We start from the raw sequence: 15,064 nt of genomic DNA, 5'->3' as shown, positions 1-15,064 counted from the left end.
AATATATGATAATATAATATTATAATAATATAATATCACAATGTAATATAATAAAATATAATTTATTGTTATATATAATAGAATTTATATAATATGTATTATAATATATTATAATATATTATCATATACTATATTATTGTAATATAATATAGTTACTATAAAAATATAATAATAATATAATAATAGTATATTATATTATAATATATTATATCATATTATTATATATAATAAGGGGAGGGTTTTGTGTGATTTTTTTTTTAGAAATAATTTTGTTCAAAATTTTTTTTACAATATTACTAAAAAGTAGTAATTTGGATAGCTATCTCTCCCCAAGGTAATCTAAATTGCCACCCAAAAAGCATACCAAAGACAGTAATTTGATAGGTCCACTTTAAATTGCTAGCAATCTGGATAGATTATCAGCTATTAAATGCAACTTAAAAAATTATATTGAGATAAACTTTCTGGTGGGATTCCTGCACTGATGGTCTTCCTCTCTGTGATATTCCTTAAACGTGGCTAATCCAAATGCTGCAGGACAGATTGCTGGAACTCTAGGTCCTCATTTCCCATCAACCTTCGTATCTCCATAGAAGCACTTTTTAATCTTTAAAGCTTCTAAAATCGATTAACTTCATTTCCCATACCGTGGCTGTGACGAATCAAGGTGGTGTTGGTCCAACAGAAACGTTTTATTTTACTCAAATCCTTGTACAAATTCCTCAACCAAGGAGGAATCAACAATGTTCTCATAACATCTTTGTGAGCGTCTCTTGCTTGGATTGGGGTTCCACCTTTCATGCGAAAGAATGATTGATCTTTTTTTTTTATGGAGTAATTCTTTATACACTGCATCCGGTGTAGAAAAAATGCACAAACTCATCTGATTGAGATATATAGCCACCACTTTCCAATGTGTATTTAATGCTTGTAGATCCACTTTTTCAGTTAAAATTTTGAATGATGAAAATACCTTTTTTTTAAAAAATTATGACATTCCATGACCATATTATGACATTCTGCAGTTAAATTATGACTTCTTGCACACAGAATGTCACAAAGAAAGGAGGGTTATTTTCATCATTTAAGAAATTCATAAATTTTCAATAACGGAAATGTCTTTATCTCTTTATGCCTTCTAGAAAAAAATTATGACATTTTGTGCATAGAAAGTCATAATTTGACCACAGGATGTCATAATATGATTACAGGATGTCATAATTTTTTCAGAAGATGAGAGGTATCTTCATCATTCAAATTTCAAATGAAAAAGTTGAATGCGAGCATTAAATACGGTATTAAATATACGTTAGAAAGCGATAGCTATGTACTCCAATGTGGTTGGGTGGTGCGCTCTATATAAATTTTATTGCACCGCATACCGTGCACAAAGACTTTTTCTTTTTCGTGACAACAGCTTCAAACAACTTTCAAAGCATTCTAAACTCTCTCTTTCATCTGCTTGAACTAATATCATAGCATCTATTGCACGATCCAATGAAACACATCCTGAAAAAAAAAAAAAAAAAAAGTGAAATCATTCTTTCATGCGAACGATACAACCCAAGTCCCTCTTGCCCAAATATCAATTTTTATGCTATACTAGCGGAAAATTAATGTTGCTAATGACTGGCCAGGTCAAGAATTGCGAACTGGGCCGATAGATTAAGCCGACATACCATTCGGGCCTGTGGGCCGACACATTAACGGGAACTGTTCGTACTATAATGCGCGGCAGGTTTTCTGTGAGGTGATCTGTTGAAGAAAGAATTGATTTGTAAATTACAACTCAAGAACTACTAAAGTGCTATTGTTTGTAAAGACACTACCTTGTTACTGCTGTTTCTTTGAGTTGTTTTTAGTCTATGCGGTTTCCTGAACGTAACCTTAATTTATCTAGCGGGCCATCTTGTCTACCGAACGTTGTATTTCATAATTTGCAGATGGATATATACCTGAGAAATTTAGAAGGTCCTCTCCTTCTTGGTTTAAGACCTAGAGGCCAACGGCAAGAAAATGAGCTTGTGTAGCTGGTGGTTGAAGGCCAGCGATAGGGCAATGCTCTTGTAGTCCTTTGTATTGCCTCTTGTTGCATCAATTTTCTTGTCAAATTCATAGGGTACAGGTCCAGAGGAATCAGAAGAAGAACATGGCTCGAGAGAGCCGCCATGCACCCTGTGATGATCACACAAAGTACATCCATTCTTCTGAAGAGCAAATGGATTGAATGCCCGTACACTGCAGATGTCTCATCTAAATTCAGTTTCGATACCGTCTTCATCGACTCAGCAGTTGCGGATACCAATCTGTGTGGTCTGCCTCAACATCGGGAGTATCTAGAATGTTTCATTTGTTTTTAGCAAAATTATAGGAAGACGGGAACAGGGCGGAGGCAGAGGTTACCACAAAAAAAGAAGACGCGGATGATCAGTGGACATGCATCATTTCATGGAGGGCATCATTGTTTCTTTCAAAAAATATTTTTCGAATCGTTAATGCATCATATTGTGAGTTTTGGTGTGTAATATCGAGTCTTATATATCTACATTTGCCATTATTCTTTCCAGAACATTTATGTTTCTTGATACGATGTTTGCTGTTATACTTGTACGTGTTGCAACTATACTTAAAATTTCAGATATGATTTAAAAAAATTAATAAAAATTTTGAGAGTAAAAATTGTAAATAACTTATAAAAAATAAAAAATAAAAAATGATCAAATGTGAAGCGTGTCGAATACTGTTTTAAGACATATTTTCGTCTCTCATACAAAAAATATTCAAAAATATCATTCTAAGATACAACTGATATCCTCCATGTGCGAACATGTTCGTGAAGGAGATTGATGAAAATCTTTTCAGCATTCTAGAAAAAAAAAAGAAATGTTGTAGTAGAAAAGAGAAATATTGGAGAAAACTTAGAAAGAAGAGGACAAGACTCTTGGACGGCTTACTAGATTAGTTCCCAAGAAGACCTTTTTATAACCAACCAATATGACCATTTACGATCGTTTGAATTTTTATTGATCCGTTAAAGTCTTTAATAAAGAGCTCAACAGTCAAAAAATAAAAATAAAAGTAAATACATATGATCATTGATAATTAAGATCTCAATGATCAAAAATTAAAATTATGATAATAAAAAGAGTAAAATATTTAAATAATAAAATTAAAAAAAAATCAAAATGTTTGAAGGTAAATTTTAAGAAAATTTTGAATGTTTATTTTTCGATTCTCCCCAACAGTACGATCCTTGTTTTCATATGCTACGCATGAGTGGAACCTGGAAAACTTTTTGGTGCATATAAGATTCCAATTCCATCGGCCATTGCATGGGGAATCAGAAAATATTGTGACAGTGATTCAGTGCTGGTATCATCATTCAGGTTTTGGCTTATAGTTTAATCTGCTCGATGAGAATGTGGCCAGTTGGTTGCAAGTGTAGATGCTTCTTCCTACATTGTGGTTGAGAACTAGGACGAGAGCAAATCCAGCCAACACAGTGGCAAGGGTGGAATTGAACCCAGGTCACTGCTATCCAATGCCCAAGAACTTCAGCGAGTTGGAACTATGAATAGATCAAAGTTAAAATAAGCTGAGGAATAAACAACTGCAACAACATGACTTGCTGTTTTGAATCTGGACATAAGATCTCTTGCCATGAGGTTGCTTGAACGATTGTAACTATTTTGCAATCTTCAGCCAATGGAGCTGCTGTCAAGTGAATTGTGACTAGAACGACCGAATTGATGTGTTTTTTATGGATTACTGATCTTTGGGGATTTGCCTTCGTCATGATGATTACCCAGAGCGCATGCAGCAACACCTCAGTTTAATATCATCCAGATATCTGCAGTTGTGCTTGTTGGTGGCTGGTGTCCATCATCAAGAATTCAGTGGATGGTTTTCCTTTTTGGTGGTCAACACCTGCATCTGGTGTTCTTTGGACGTCCTATTCACACACTGTGGATGATATCTCTTAAATGGTCAGGAAATAAAACCTGAACTTACTTATTTGGTCAAGGAGCGCAGACAAAGGAAAGTGGAAGCAAAGAAAGAAGCCATTGAATGCAGAACCCCAATTTTTTTGGTCTTGTATTGTTTGTATTCTCCATAGGTGTTGCCGACCGTATGAATATCCCTTCTAACGTTGATCTTAAAACGCATCTTCCATCCTCAATAAAAAGGTCTTTATTGGATGTCGCATATTGGAGCATCTAATTAAAAACCCGATAAGAGTTGCTCTCTGTTACCAATTGATAATTGTACAATATCACATGGGGAATCAGAAATGTTGCTGCAAGACTTTGATTCAAAGTGGATGGAGCTAAGGTCGGACTTCTTCCGATCCAAAAATTTGGCACCGACCCGAGAGCTGAGACGTCAAAGAAAACCTACAACAGAATTTCAGTCTCACCAAAGGCTCTCTGATGGGAGATTCTCCGATATCTAAGTCAGTCGGAGCTTGAAAATAGTAGAGAAAAGAGAGTGTGAGAGGGAGAGTGAGCAAGAGCATAGACCGGTGTTGAGCTTATTCGAGGATCCTTCTTTTACCTCCTTATATAGAGGTGAAGTTATAAGTTGTTATGCCGTTAAGCCCTAGTTCCTCAAACCATTAGGTCTAAATCTGTCGGGCTGTTGAGGCTGGAGATAAGCCTACTAACTTGCAAATCAGAATTGTTAGTCATAAGTATCAATCATGGATCATATTCATATTCTAAAATTTGTTGGAAGATTCCAAGAATTGTCCACATGGATGAATAGATCGGTGTCCCGAGACCAGTGTTAAGCTGAGATTTTGTTTTAGGTCAGCGCTCCGGTGGGTCATCAGATCTTGTTCTTCATCGTTGGTAGGATTCTGACTTTGGAGTCGATAAATATATGATTAGAAGGTCGGAAAAAAGCCAATGACATAAAATTACTTCATCTTGATTTCTCAAATCTTTTTTCGGTATCTGAGGTTGCCCCATCGGCGAGTGTTTGATTGTAATCTGAAGAGGGCATGTCGGATCGGATGGTGGATAACCTCTATAATAAAATATATTGTCCCAAAATTGCGGATAGATGGACTTAATTTCTAATGGTCAACAAACTTGATTAATTAGGCCACTTAAAAAAAATGAAAATATATATCTTGTGTTGGAAAGATTTTTTGTTGGACCAAATTCACTACTGAGCTGGTGGACTAATCCAACCATGTTTCTCTTTTTTAGTCGTACATGTTTGTTTTTGGTTGCACAATGAATGTTGTAGACTAAGCCAACAAAAAAAATGTCATGGTATTTTTTTTTTCTATTAAACAGATATATTGAGATGATTATAACTGCTGTGGTATTTTTTTGATAGACTTAGTCTATAAATTTTATTGTAAATTAAGTCTATCTAATGATTTCTTGGAGGGAGGGCTAGTTGAACATCATTAGTGGCAAGTGGAAAATGCAAAGCATGGAACAAAAGGAGCTAAAGCCCCGTAATAATTCCAGTTGACTGGGAGAGTGCACTAAAGGTTAGCCATTAGGCATTCGAGTTAGGCCATTCCAACATCATGATCATGTCACTGAGACATGGCACAAACGCATGGGTCGCACGCCATTGTATTGAGCAAACTTTTTTTTTTTTTTTTTGGGTAAAAGGAGCAAACTTTTTTTTAAAGGAAGAGCCGAAGGGGCACTTGAATCCCCATGTGTGTTACGGTAGTTAGTGACGGGGCCTGTGACTCCACCAACCAATAACCCTTGAGAGGCCACTTTATTTAAAAAGTGGCGTTGGATGGCACTAACTCGCTCTGCTCTGGCAGTGGGAGGGTGATGGTTTTATACTTTTATTGTTGGGCCGTACCCACATTTATTAATATGGGCTCCATTCGCATGCTTACGAGCTTCAGTGCTTCACCAACTTCCTAGTGCCTATATTATAACTATTGTTAGATAGGGACCACCTTACCCTTGGATGGACTAGCCGTTGCGTTCAAAAGTGAGGTGGACCGAATGGGCTTTAGGGAAAAATAATTGGGACTTGGTTTTGACCTTGCCTATTGCTGCAATTACCTGTGCTGTTGTGCTTGGTTTAGTTAATCATTTCTGATTGTACTATGTGGTACATATTCTTGACTTCATCACGGTTTTATGACTGAGATTATTGTTGTAATGAACATCTAAATCATCTTCTACTATGGATTCCCATTAACTAATTTGTGTGATGCCCACTTGTGGGAGCAGTAGCACAGGCATGGGCATGGCACAAACTCATCTACCGTTATTATTGATTCCACGTGACAGAATTTATCGAAAAAAGAGGACCCAAAAGATACCCAAGAGTGGTTTTTATGGTCTTGAAATTCTGATTTCAAATTCCATGTCTTGTTTCTTCTTTTATAATAAAAATTTGAAATATGTAAATCTTTAGACAGAAAATCCAAGTTATAGTCTTCAGACATTTAGGCCTATTCGAGCCTATTGACGCAAGAAATAAAGGCCAAGTGGACGACTCAATTTAGCCGTTAAAATGGAGAGGAGGGTGTATCGTCACAATATTTTTTGGTAACAATTCATATTTTTTAAAGGTCGAGGTGCTTTCTAATGCTGCCATGACTTGCCGCTCTCGTGGGCCGTGGGGTCCGGTGTGGGATCTGGTGGGCCCACCACGAGCAAATTGCCATGTGAGCTTTTTGACGGTTTCGATCGGTCGCGCCGAGAAAACTCATCCATTGTTGGCGTGACGCTTGCTTCCAAAGAGCATGTCACAAGGGGAAGGGGAAGAACAAATCTTGACCACCTTCAACTGCTCAAATGCCTCAATCAAAGACTCTATTTACATGGAAACCTTATAAGGTCTTATAATTTAAATATCTCAACCATGTATAGCAAGCCTAATCTCAATATTAAAGGCTTGTTTGGGCACTCCATGTATAATTAATGAATATAATCTCCTAGGGACACAGCTCATCCAATTCTTCCTAGTCATTTCTATTTTTTTGTCAAAACTTTTCCCGCTTGACAAATAATATTTATAGTTTGGGCCTTAGCATGCAAACAAACTTCTAGTTTGTTTGATATCTCGATCAGTTTTTCTTTATATCTCTATCCTTCAATCTCAATATGTTTTAGGTCTCAGACTTCATATAATGATATTAAACATCAGAACAATGATACTTTGTTGATATTGAGAAATGCAAAACATGATGTGCAATGGCATAGCAAACTTGCTTTGATGTTTATCCAATTACTTCTCCTAGCAAAATTTTGTAAAACATGCAAAACGATAGATAATGTTTTGGATTTAAGATTGAGAAGAAGTTACACTGGTTTATTACCTAGTGTGAATCGAAACCAAAAAGTGGTATTCTTCTCAATAATAAGAAGACAAGTTACATAGCAATGTTTTTCTTGAATTTTGCTAATCAATTTATATTTTTGATACTGATATCATTATCATATTTATTTCAATTAATTGATACAATTCTTTGGTCAAGACTTAGAGTGTTTAAACATAAATAACTAACATTGGATCCACATCTTTATGATTTTGGATCGAATTTAGTACATTTAATTGGATCCACACCTATTTGCTTTCTTGAATTATTAATATGTTCAACAGTTTTGAAGTGCGACACTAATTTCAATCATGTTGACTTAATCTCCAAGTGACTCCACTTTTATATTAATTTTAAACTATTCATTTGGTATCATGGGCCATTTGTAGTCTTATGGACTTGCTTCACATCTAAGTTAGTGTTGGATAGCTTTTTCCAGTTAATAGTTATTTAATAGTTTGGGAGTACACAATTTCAACTATACTGGATAAATGCGGACTTTTGAATATGACTTCACCCTTAAGCAACCCCACTATTACGTTAATTTCAAATTGTCCTTTCAATTTCTATGTCTGCCTTTTTCATTTTTTTCACAAAATTACTATATGTTTACGTTCGATATTACCACTTGCATCACCTGAATCAACTCTAAGTCTCTAATTGTTTTGATGGTAGGCAAGAGCTATTTAAATTCAGGGGCTTGATGGTCAAGATGTGGAGGGATCTTGCAGCTAAATTTTCCAATAGTGTTCAAATCTCATGGTTCATGCTGATGAGGGTAATAAAGAATGTAGTGGCATTCGTGCAAATATAATAAATCTAAATGTTAATGTTCATAGATGCCCTCTCTTTCTCAGGCCAGCGCAAGTTCAGACTAGTTTGGATTTGGTCCATAACCTATCATTTATGTCCCTTCTTTTGACTGTTGTTGACACTCCACTCGAGAGAGATCACATTATGACATTATGGGGCCAAGACATGAGCATCAAGTTGTCTCCCTCTGCTCTAAACTAACTCAATTTAATATTAACATGAACTTAGTTCTCTGAATTCAGCGCAACACATTCCTCTTTTCCCTTCCCCAGTTTCTACCTCCCCTGCTTTCTCTCCCAGTATCTTTGCTACACTACAAATCCATTCTGGTATTCCCTCTTAAACGTTTCCAAAACTCCAAATTCGTATCTCCAGAAGCATTCCCATAATTACTCTCTCTCTCAATTAATTTGGCTTTTACCTTTCAAAGCTTCTTACATTAATGAGATAATAATCAGACTGTGATCATCTCTCTCTCCCCCTTCTATTTATCTCTCCCTCTCTCTCTCTTTCTTCCCATTGAGTTCTTTCCTCCAGAGAGGGACCCATTTCATCCTCCCTATGGACAACTTCTTTATGTTTTAAAGTACATCCGCTCTTCTTAACCTTTCTCCATCCTCCTCCCAGCAACCACATCTGACATGAAGAACGCGTTACCCAGGCCTACTCCGTCCTCTCTCTCTCTCTCGACCTTCTTATATTTGAACCAACACCCATTTCATTCAACACCTTCCTTCTTCCAAACCTATTCTAACTAACCAAACCAAAACCTCTTCTGAAGTCCTCCCTCCTTCCCTCTCCATCCTCCATCTCCCTTCTTCTCTTTTCCAACCGCGATGGGGTCCAAGCTTCTCCACACCGTTCTTCTTCTTCTCCTGCTCTTCCTCACTTCCTTGGCACCAACTCTAGTTTCCTGTAACCAGACTTACATCGTCTACATGAAACCGGCCCACAAACCCTCGGCCCACCCGACCCACGCTCTGTGGTACGAGGCCCACCTCCAGTCCCTCTCCATCGATCCCTCTCGCCACCTCCTCTACGCTTACTCCGCCGCCTTCCACGGCTTCGCCGCCCACCTCCTCCCCCACCACCTCCCCCTCCTCCGCCGCTCGCCTGCTGTTCTCTACCTCCAACCAGATCCCCTCTACTCTCTCCACACCACCCGCTCCCCGCTCTTCCTGGGCCTCCCCCCTTGGCCCCCTTCCTCCTCCCGCCACCACACCTTTGCCACCGCAGGTGGCGGCGACGGAGATGTCATCATCGGCGTGCTCGACACCGGCGTCTGGCCGGAGTCCCCTAGCTTCTCCGACGCCGGCCTAACGCCGGTCCCCTCTCGCTGGCGCGGCGCCTGCGAGTCCGGCCCCGACTTCACCCCATCCCTCTGCAACCGCAAGCTCGTCGGCGCCCGCAGCTTCTCCCGCGGCTTCCGCGCCGCCCGAGGGGATGCGGAGGGGGAGCGCGCCTCCCCTCGGGACCGGGAGGGCCATGGGACCCATACAGCATCCACAGCCGCGGGAGCCCCCGTGGCTAAGGCCAGCCTGCTCGGCTACGCCCAGGGCACCGCCCGGGGCATGGCGCCGGGGGCCCGCGTGGCGGCCTACAAGGTCTGCTGGACCAACGGCTGCTACGGCTCGGATATCCTCGCCGGGATAGACCAGGCCATCGAGGATGGCGTCGACATCCTCTCCCTCTCCCTCGGCGGCGGGTCCGCGCCCTACTCGCGGGACCCGATCGCCATGGGAACATTCTCCGCGGTGCAGCGCGGCATCTTCGCCGCCTGCTCCGCGGGGAACAGCGGACCCTCCCGCTCCTCCCTCACCAACACCGCCCCGTGGATCGCCACGATCGGTGCCGGCACTCTGGACCGGGATTTCCCGGCCTACGCCGAGCTGGGTGACGGCAAGCGACACACCGGAGTGTCGCTTTACAGCGGGGAGGGGTTGGGGAAGACAATGATTCCTATTGTGTATGGGAAGGGTGTGCAGGTCGGGAGCAATTCGAGCAAACTATGCTTGCCCGGGACCTTGGACCCGGCGGAGGTGAAGGGAAAGGTGGTGTTCTGCGATCGCGGGATCAATGCGCGGGTGGAGAAGGGGGAGGTGGTGAAGGAGGCCGGCGGGGTGGGAATGATACTGGCAAATGCAGCAGCCAATGGGGAGGAGCTTGTTGCGGACAGTCACTTGCTGCCTGCGGTGGCGGTGGGGCGAAGGGTGGGGATCTCATCAGAGAATATGTGCAGTCGGATCCCAACCCCATGGGAGTGCTGAGCTTTGGAGGAACTGTGATTCATGTGCACCCGTCGCCGGTGGTGGCGGCGTTCAGCTCCAGAGGGCCAAACATGGTGGTGCCGCAGTTGCTTAAGCCGGATGTCATTGGACCCGGAGTAAACATATTGGCTGCTTGGTCTAAGGCGATTGGACCTACTGGATTGGTGAAGGATGAGCGCAGACCTGAGTTCAACATTATGTCAGGTAATTTTAATATCTATCTGCTGGTTGATATATATCGTTTCCGCTCATAATTCTTTATTTCTCAGTAAAAATTGGAACCATTTCAATGTTTGTGCTGAAAATATTAAAAGTTCTCTGTAGCTCATCTTCATTATATAATTCCAACTTTCTAACCACCCAACTGGAGAATTACTCCTTTCTGTATTTTGGCAACAAATTATTTGTTAAGTTTCTTACTTCTACTAAATACCCATTTGCTTTTTCCTCCTGGTTCACCAAATTGTGGTCTTTCAGTTTAGCCTCTTAGTTACAAAACAGATGGCATGTTGTTTGGCTTTTCTCCTGATACTAGAAGTGTCTAGCGGGCAATCAGTAAGTATATTGCTAGCTTTTTTATAAATAGATGATGCTTTTCAGAAATTCTCTTGCTTTCATAAGGAATTGGTGTGATTTCGGTCTTGCTAAATTATGACAGGAATGCAAAAGTTTGAAGGCCAAATTCATCCTCTTTATTTTCCTTTTCTTTGTTGCTTTTTCCTTGAATTGTTTTATTGCAATCCAATTGCGGTGCTCTATATTTCATGACATAATATGATTGTTCTTAGTCCCATGAAAAGTTTTCAAATTCCCAATGCTAGTATTGGAGTGATTTGATTGTTTTAAAGCAAAGGCATTATGTTTCACTTGAAAAGTGTTGTTTTGCTTTCATCAGAAAAAAAAAAAAAAAAAAGGAAAGGAAAGAAAAGTATTTTTTTGCCAAAAAATGTTAACTTTCAGGGGACTGCCTTAAATGGGCATTTTGATTTTCGCAATGCTGGATTTCAACTGGAAGTGAACAAGAATCTTTTGATTCAGAACTAATTCAAATATAGACCAAAACTGAACACATAAACCTTGGACATAGTTCTTTGCTTTCCAATGTGAAACTAAAGCCCAGAAGAGCAAACTTGACAAGTTTTGGACCGCTTCAGCTTAGTTTCAGAAGCTTCAAAGCAAAGATATAATTATTTTTTCACTTGAACCAGCATTATTTTGCTGAGAATATCACCCTTTGAGGTGAGACAACCTTAAATGGATACTTCGATTTTGATCTTAGTGGAAAATGAATGAAAATTTTCAATTCCCAACAAAATTAAAATATAGGCATAACCCGCACTTTAAACCTTGAACATGGCTTTTTGCTTTCCACTTTGAGATGAAAATCATAAACTCAAATTATACAAGTATTTTGCTCTTTTAGGGTAGTTGTTAGTGCTTCAATTCAAAGATATATTATTTTCCGGTTAAAATAGTGTTGTTTTGCCTATGGAAGGTCACTTTTTCTTGTGATATGACCTTGAATGAATATTTTGATTTGGCGCATGTAGAATTTAAGCAAACATGAAGAGATTTTAATGTGCAGGCAGATCATGTGAACCTCATTGATTGCTCAGATACACTAGTGTAATTGGATTGGGCTAAAGCCAAGAACAAGGGAATGTTACACTCTTAAATCTAGGGGAATGTTCCATTCTTAAATCTCAAGGTCTAACAAACAAGAGTGAGGTTCAAGAATTAAAGGTTTGGCTATAACTTTTCGAATTAAAGGAATGGCCAAAACAAATCCGGTCCTCACAACTACTGTTTGAAGGGAGTTTAAGAGTTTCACAGCAAACATACTTTATGTTTCACTCTGGTGAAACAACCTTAAATGAACATTTTAATTTTCACTATGGTTGATATTAAAAAGAAACAATAGTTTGCAAGTTTGTTCTCTAGTAATATGAAAATCAGAAATGAAGTGATTTGTGAACAAGTTGACTCATCGCCATCAGAATTTGGAGAAAGGTGACTGTTTGATAGGTTAATGCAATGCATGTCAATTGAACAGAAATGAATCAACATTTGCCAACAACACATGAAAGAAGTAATCAAAGCATTTCTGAACTTTACCACTCCATCGCCATGCTTGCATTGTAGACAGTAATGACATTGGTAGAATGATCATATCCACATCCATATTCGGTACTCAAGTGCTTAATACACCTAGGATCTGGAGCATCCACAACATTTGGTGAAGCATCAGTTATAATAGTTTTGTGTTATAGGAAACATGTTATCCAGTTCAGTTAGCATCATTTGGAAGTGAAGCATGTAGAAAAACTAACAATATCAATTTGAGATTTGTGAGAGGTGGCTGATGCGACAAACTTGGCACATCCTGGACCAACACCATCTAGAATGTAGAAATTATCTGAATCAAGAAGTGCATCAGTTTACAGTAATAAGAGTTGCATATGGACTTGCATCGAGAATGGAAATTATAACAGAAATGGCGTTTGGTTGGTTAAAGAAATAACATTATCAAAATGCAGAGTCCCACTGGGCACACAAATGCTGTGAATAGTGATCCTATCAGGCTAGCACTGTAACATGACTGAGGAACAGATAAATGTCCCTGCCACAAACTACCAGCTGTATTATGGTCTTATTTTGTTTCATTTCACTTCTCTTCTTTGTGATTGGTCATTTAATTTTTTAAAGTAGGTCAAAGACAAAGGATTTCTGTAGTCTTTGTAGTTCCAGGTAAAGCCGTAGTTTAACTTCTTTAGAGTAGGTGGCAGACAGCAATTGGATATTTTGAGAATCACCCATACAGCATGAGTGGTCAACAGTAACTATTGTTGAGGACCATTAGTATTTATTCAAGCAAAACCTGAGCTGTTCCTGCCAAGAAGTGGGGACAGGACTTGGTTCGGATGGGTTATCAAAAGTCTTTTCTGAAGGAAATAAATTTGAGGTAATAGATAAGGCTTATCAGCATGGCTTCAGTATCATAATCATGCAGCACATTGAGAAGTTGTGAATGACAAAGAACATAATCTTATTTGAAAGCAAGCTAAGATAACATCTTAAACATATGTGAACAATGGATGTGATGATAGCAAAGAAAAAGGGGTGGTGCATGCAAATGTACATACATACATGTACATATATATGTACGTATGTACATACATCTGTGTATGCATCTGTGCATATAGTCAGGCTTTATGAACTTAAAGAGTGAATAGGATGACATATTCCCTTGTCATGCTAACACAGTCAAACAAAGGGATACTAATGATGTTTAGTGCATTTATCAATGACTGGATAAACCTTCAGCATTATCTCATGTCAAGGTTGTCTATGAAGTGGATTTCCATTGTTTTTAGTTGACATAGTTTGTTATTAGTTCATATCCAATTTCCCGTCAAAAAATTATTTCATTCTAATTTAGCTGTTCTTTTTATGATCCATTTACTATATGTTCAGGAACATCTATGTCATGCCCACACATCAGTGGGGTTGTGGCATTGCTCAAGGCTGCACACCCTGAATGGAGCCCGAGTGCCATCAAGTCTGCCCTCATGACCTCTGCATATACTGTTGACAACACTGGATCCCCCCTCCTTGATGCTGCTGGAGGCTCAAATGCAAACCCATGGGCTTATGGTTCTGGCTATGTGAATCCACAGAAGGCCCTCTCCCCAGGCCTCGTCTATGACATTGCTACCGAAGACTACATTGGTTTCTTATGCTCTTTAGACTACTCAGCTGATCACATCCAAGCCATTTCTCAAAGCCCCAACACCACATGCTCACGGAAGCTGTCAGATCCGGGCAACCTAAACTACCCCTCATTTTCAGTCGTATTTGGTGGAAAGTCACGTAGACCAGTAAGATACAGCCGGGAGCTCACAAATGTTGGCCTGGCAGGTTCTGTCTACAACCTGACATATAGTGGCCCTCCCAGTGTGAGTGTGACTGTTAGACCAAAAAAGCTTGTTTTTAAACAGGTGGGAGAGAAGCTGAAGTACACTGTTATATTCACATCAAAGAAGGAAGGAAACCCCACAGACGTGGCATTTGGTTGGATCTCATGGAATAATGAGCAGCACCAAGTGCAAAGTCCCATTTCATATATGTGGCAAATGTCATGAAAGTGGCATGCTTTCTCATGATAACTAGTTGAAAGACATGTTCGTGTTTGAATATAATTAGACTGCTTGTGCAAGTAGGTGATCTGGGAATGCCAAATGTTTCCTTTCAGATTGCCAAATCTAAGAATTATGGATCCAGGCTGCTCTTTCTCTTTAGTTTCCAAGTTGTGTTGGTCCTCAATCAACAAGCTCGATACAGATGACTTCAAGGGCCTTTCACTGACTTCATTATAGTTATGGTTTTAGATTATCGCAAGATCCTAGTAAGCTCTTCTCCACATGCTGCATATCCATTTTCATCGACAGCTGATGACTAGACATTCAAAGAGTGCTTTTCATCAGCTCAAGTTTGGGAATTGTTACTTTTGTTTTCTGTTTGTGAGCAGTATGTAAAATAACATGCTTTAATGAATGAGGTAATTGCAAACTGGTAATTTTCTATCTGTTGGTGGGAAGTTTTTGTTACTGAAAATCCAGTATAATAAATGCTAATGAGCAAGATGCATGTGTATGTGCATAGATTCTATTCC

At 39.5% G+C, this 15,064-nt stretch overlaps 1 protein-coding gene across 1 annotated transcript; it reads left to right on the top strand.

The window, feature by feature from the left end:
• The first annotated feature begins 8,826 nt into the window (after positions 1-8,826).
• Positions 8,827-14,690, top strand: LOC105042088 (subtilisin-like protease SBT1.8). Its single transcript, XM_010919182.4, is given in 3 exon segments — positions 8,827-10,333; positions 10,336-10,596; positions 13,867-14,690. Coding segments are annotated over 3 exon segments (2,301 nt in total). The 5' UTR covers positions 8,827-8,961; the 3' UTR covers positions 14,535-14,690.
• The last annotated feature ends 374 nt before the right edge of the window (positions 14,691-15,064 follow it).

Source organism: Elaeis guineensis, chromosome 3 (assembly GCF_000442705.2).
Source record: "Elaeis guineensis isolate ETL-2024a chromosome 3, EG11, whole genome shotgun sequence".
In the NCBI taxonomy this organism is placed as follows: domain Eukaryota; kingdom Viridiplantae; phylum Streptophyta; class Magnoliopsida; order Arecales; family Arecaceae; genus Elaeis; species Elaeis guineensis.
Note: the sequence above shows the minus strand (reverse complement) of the source record. Positions and strands in the feature narration are given on the sequence as shown.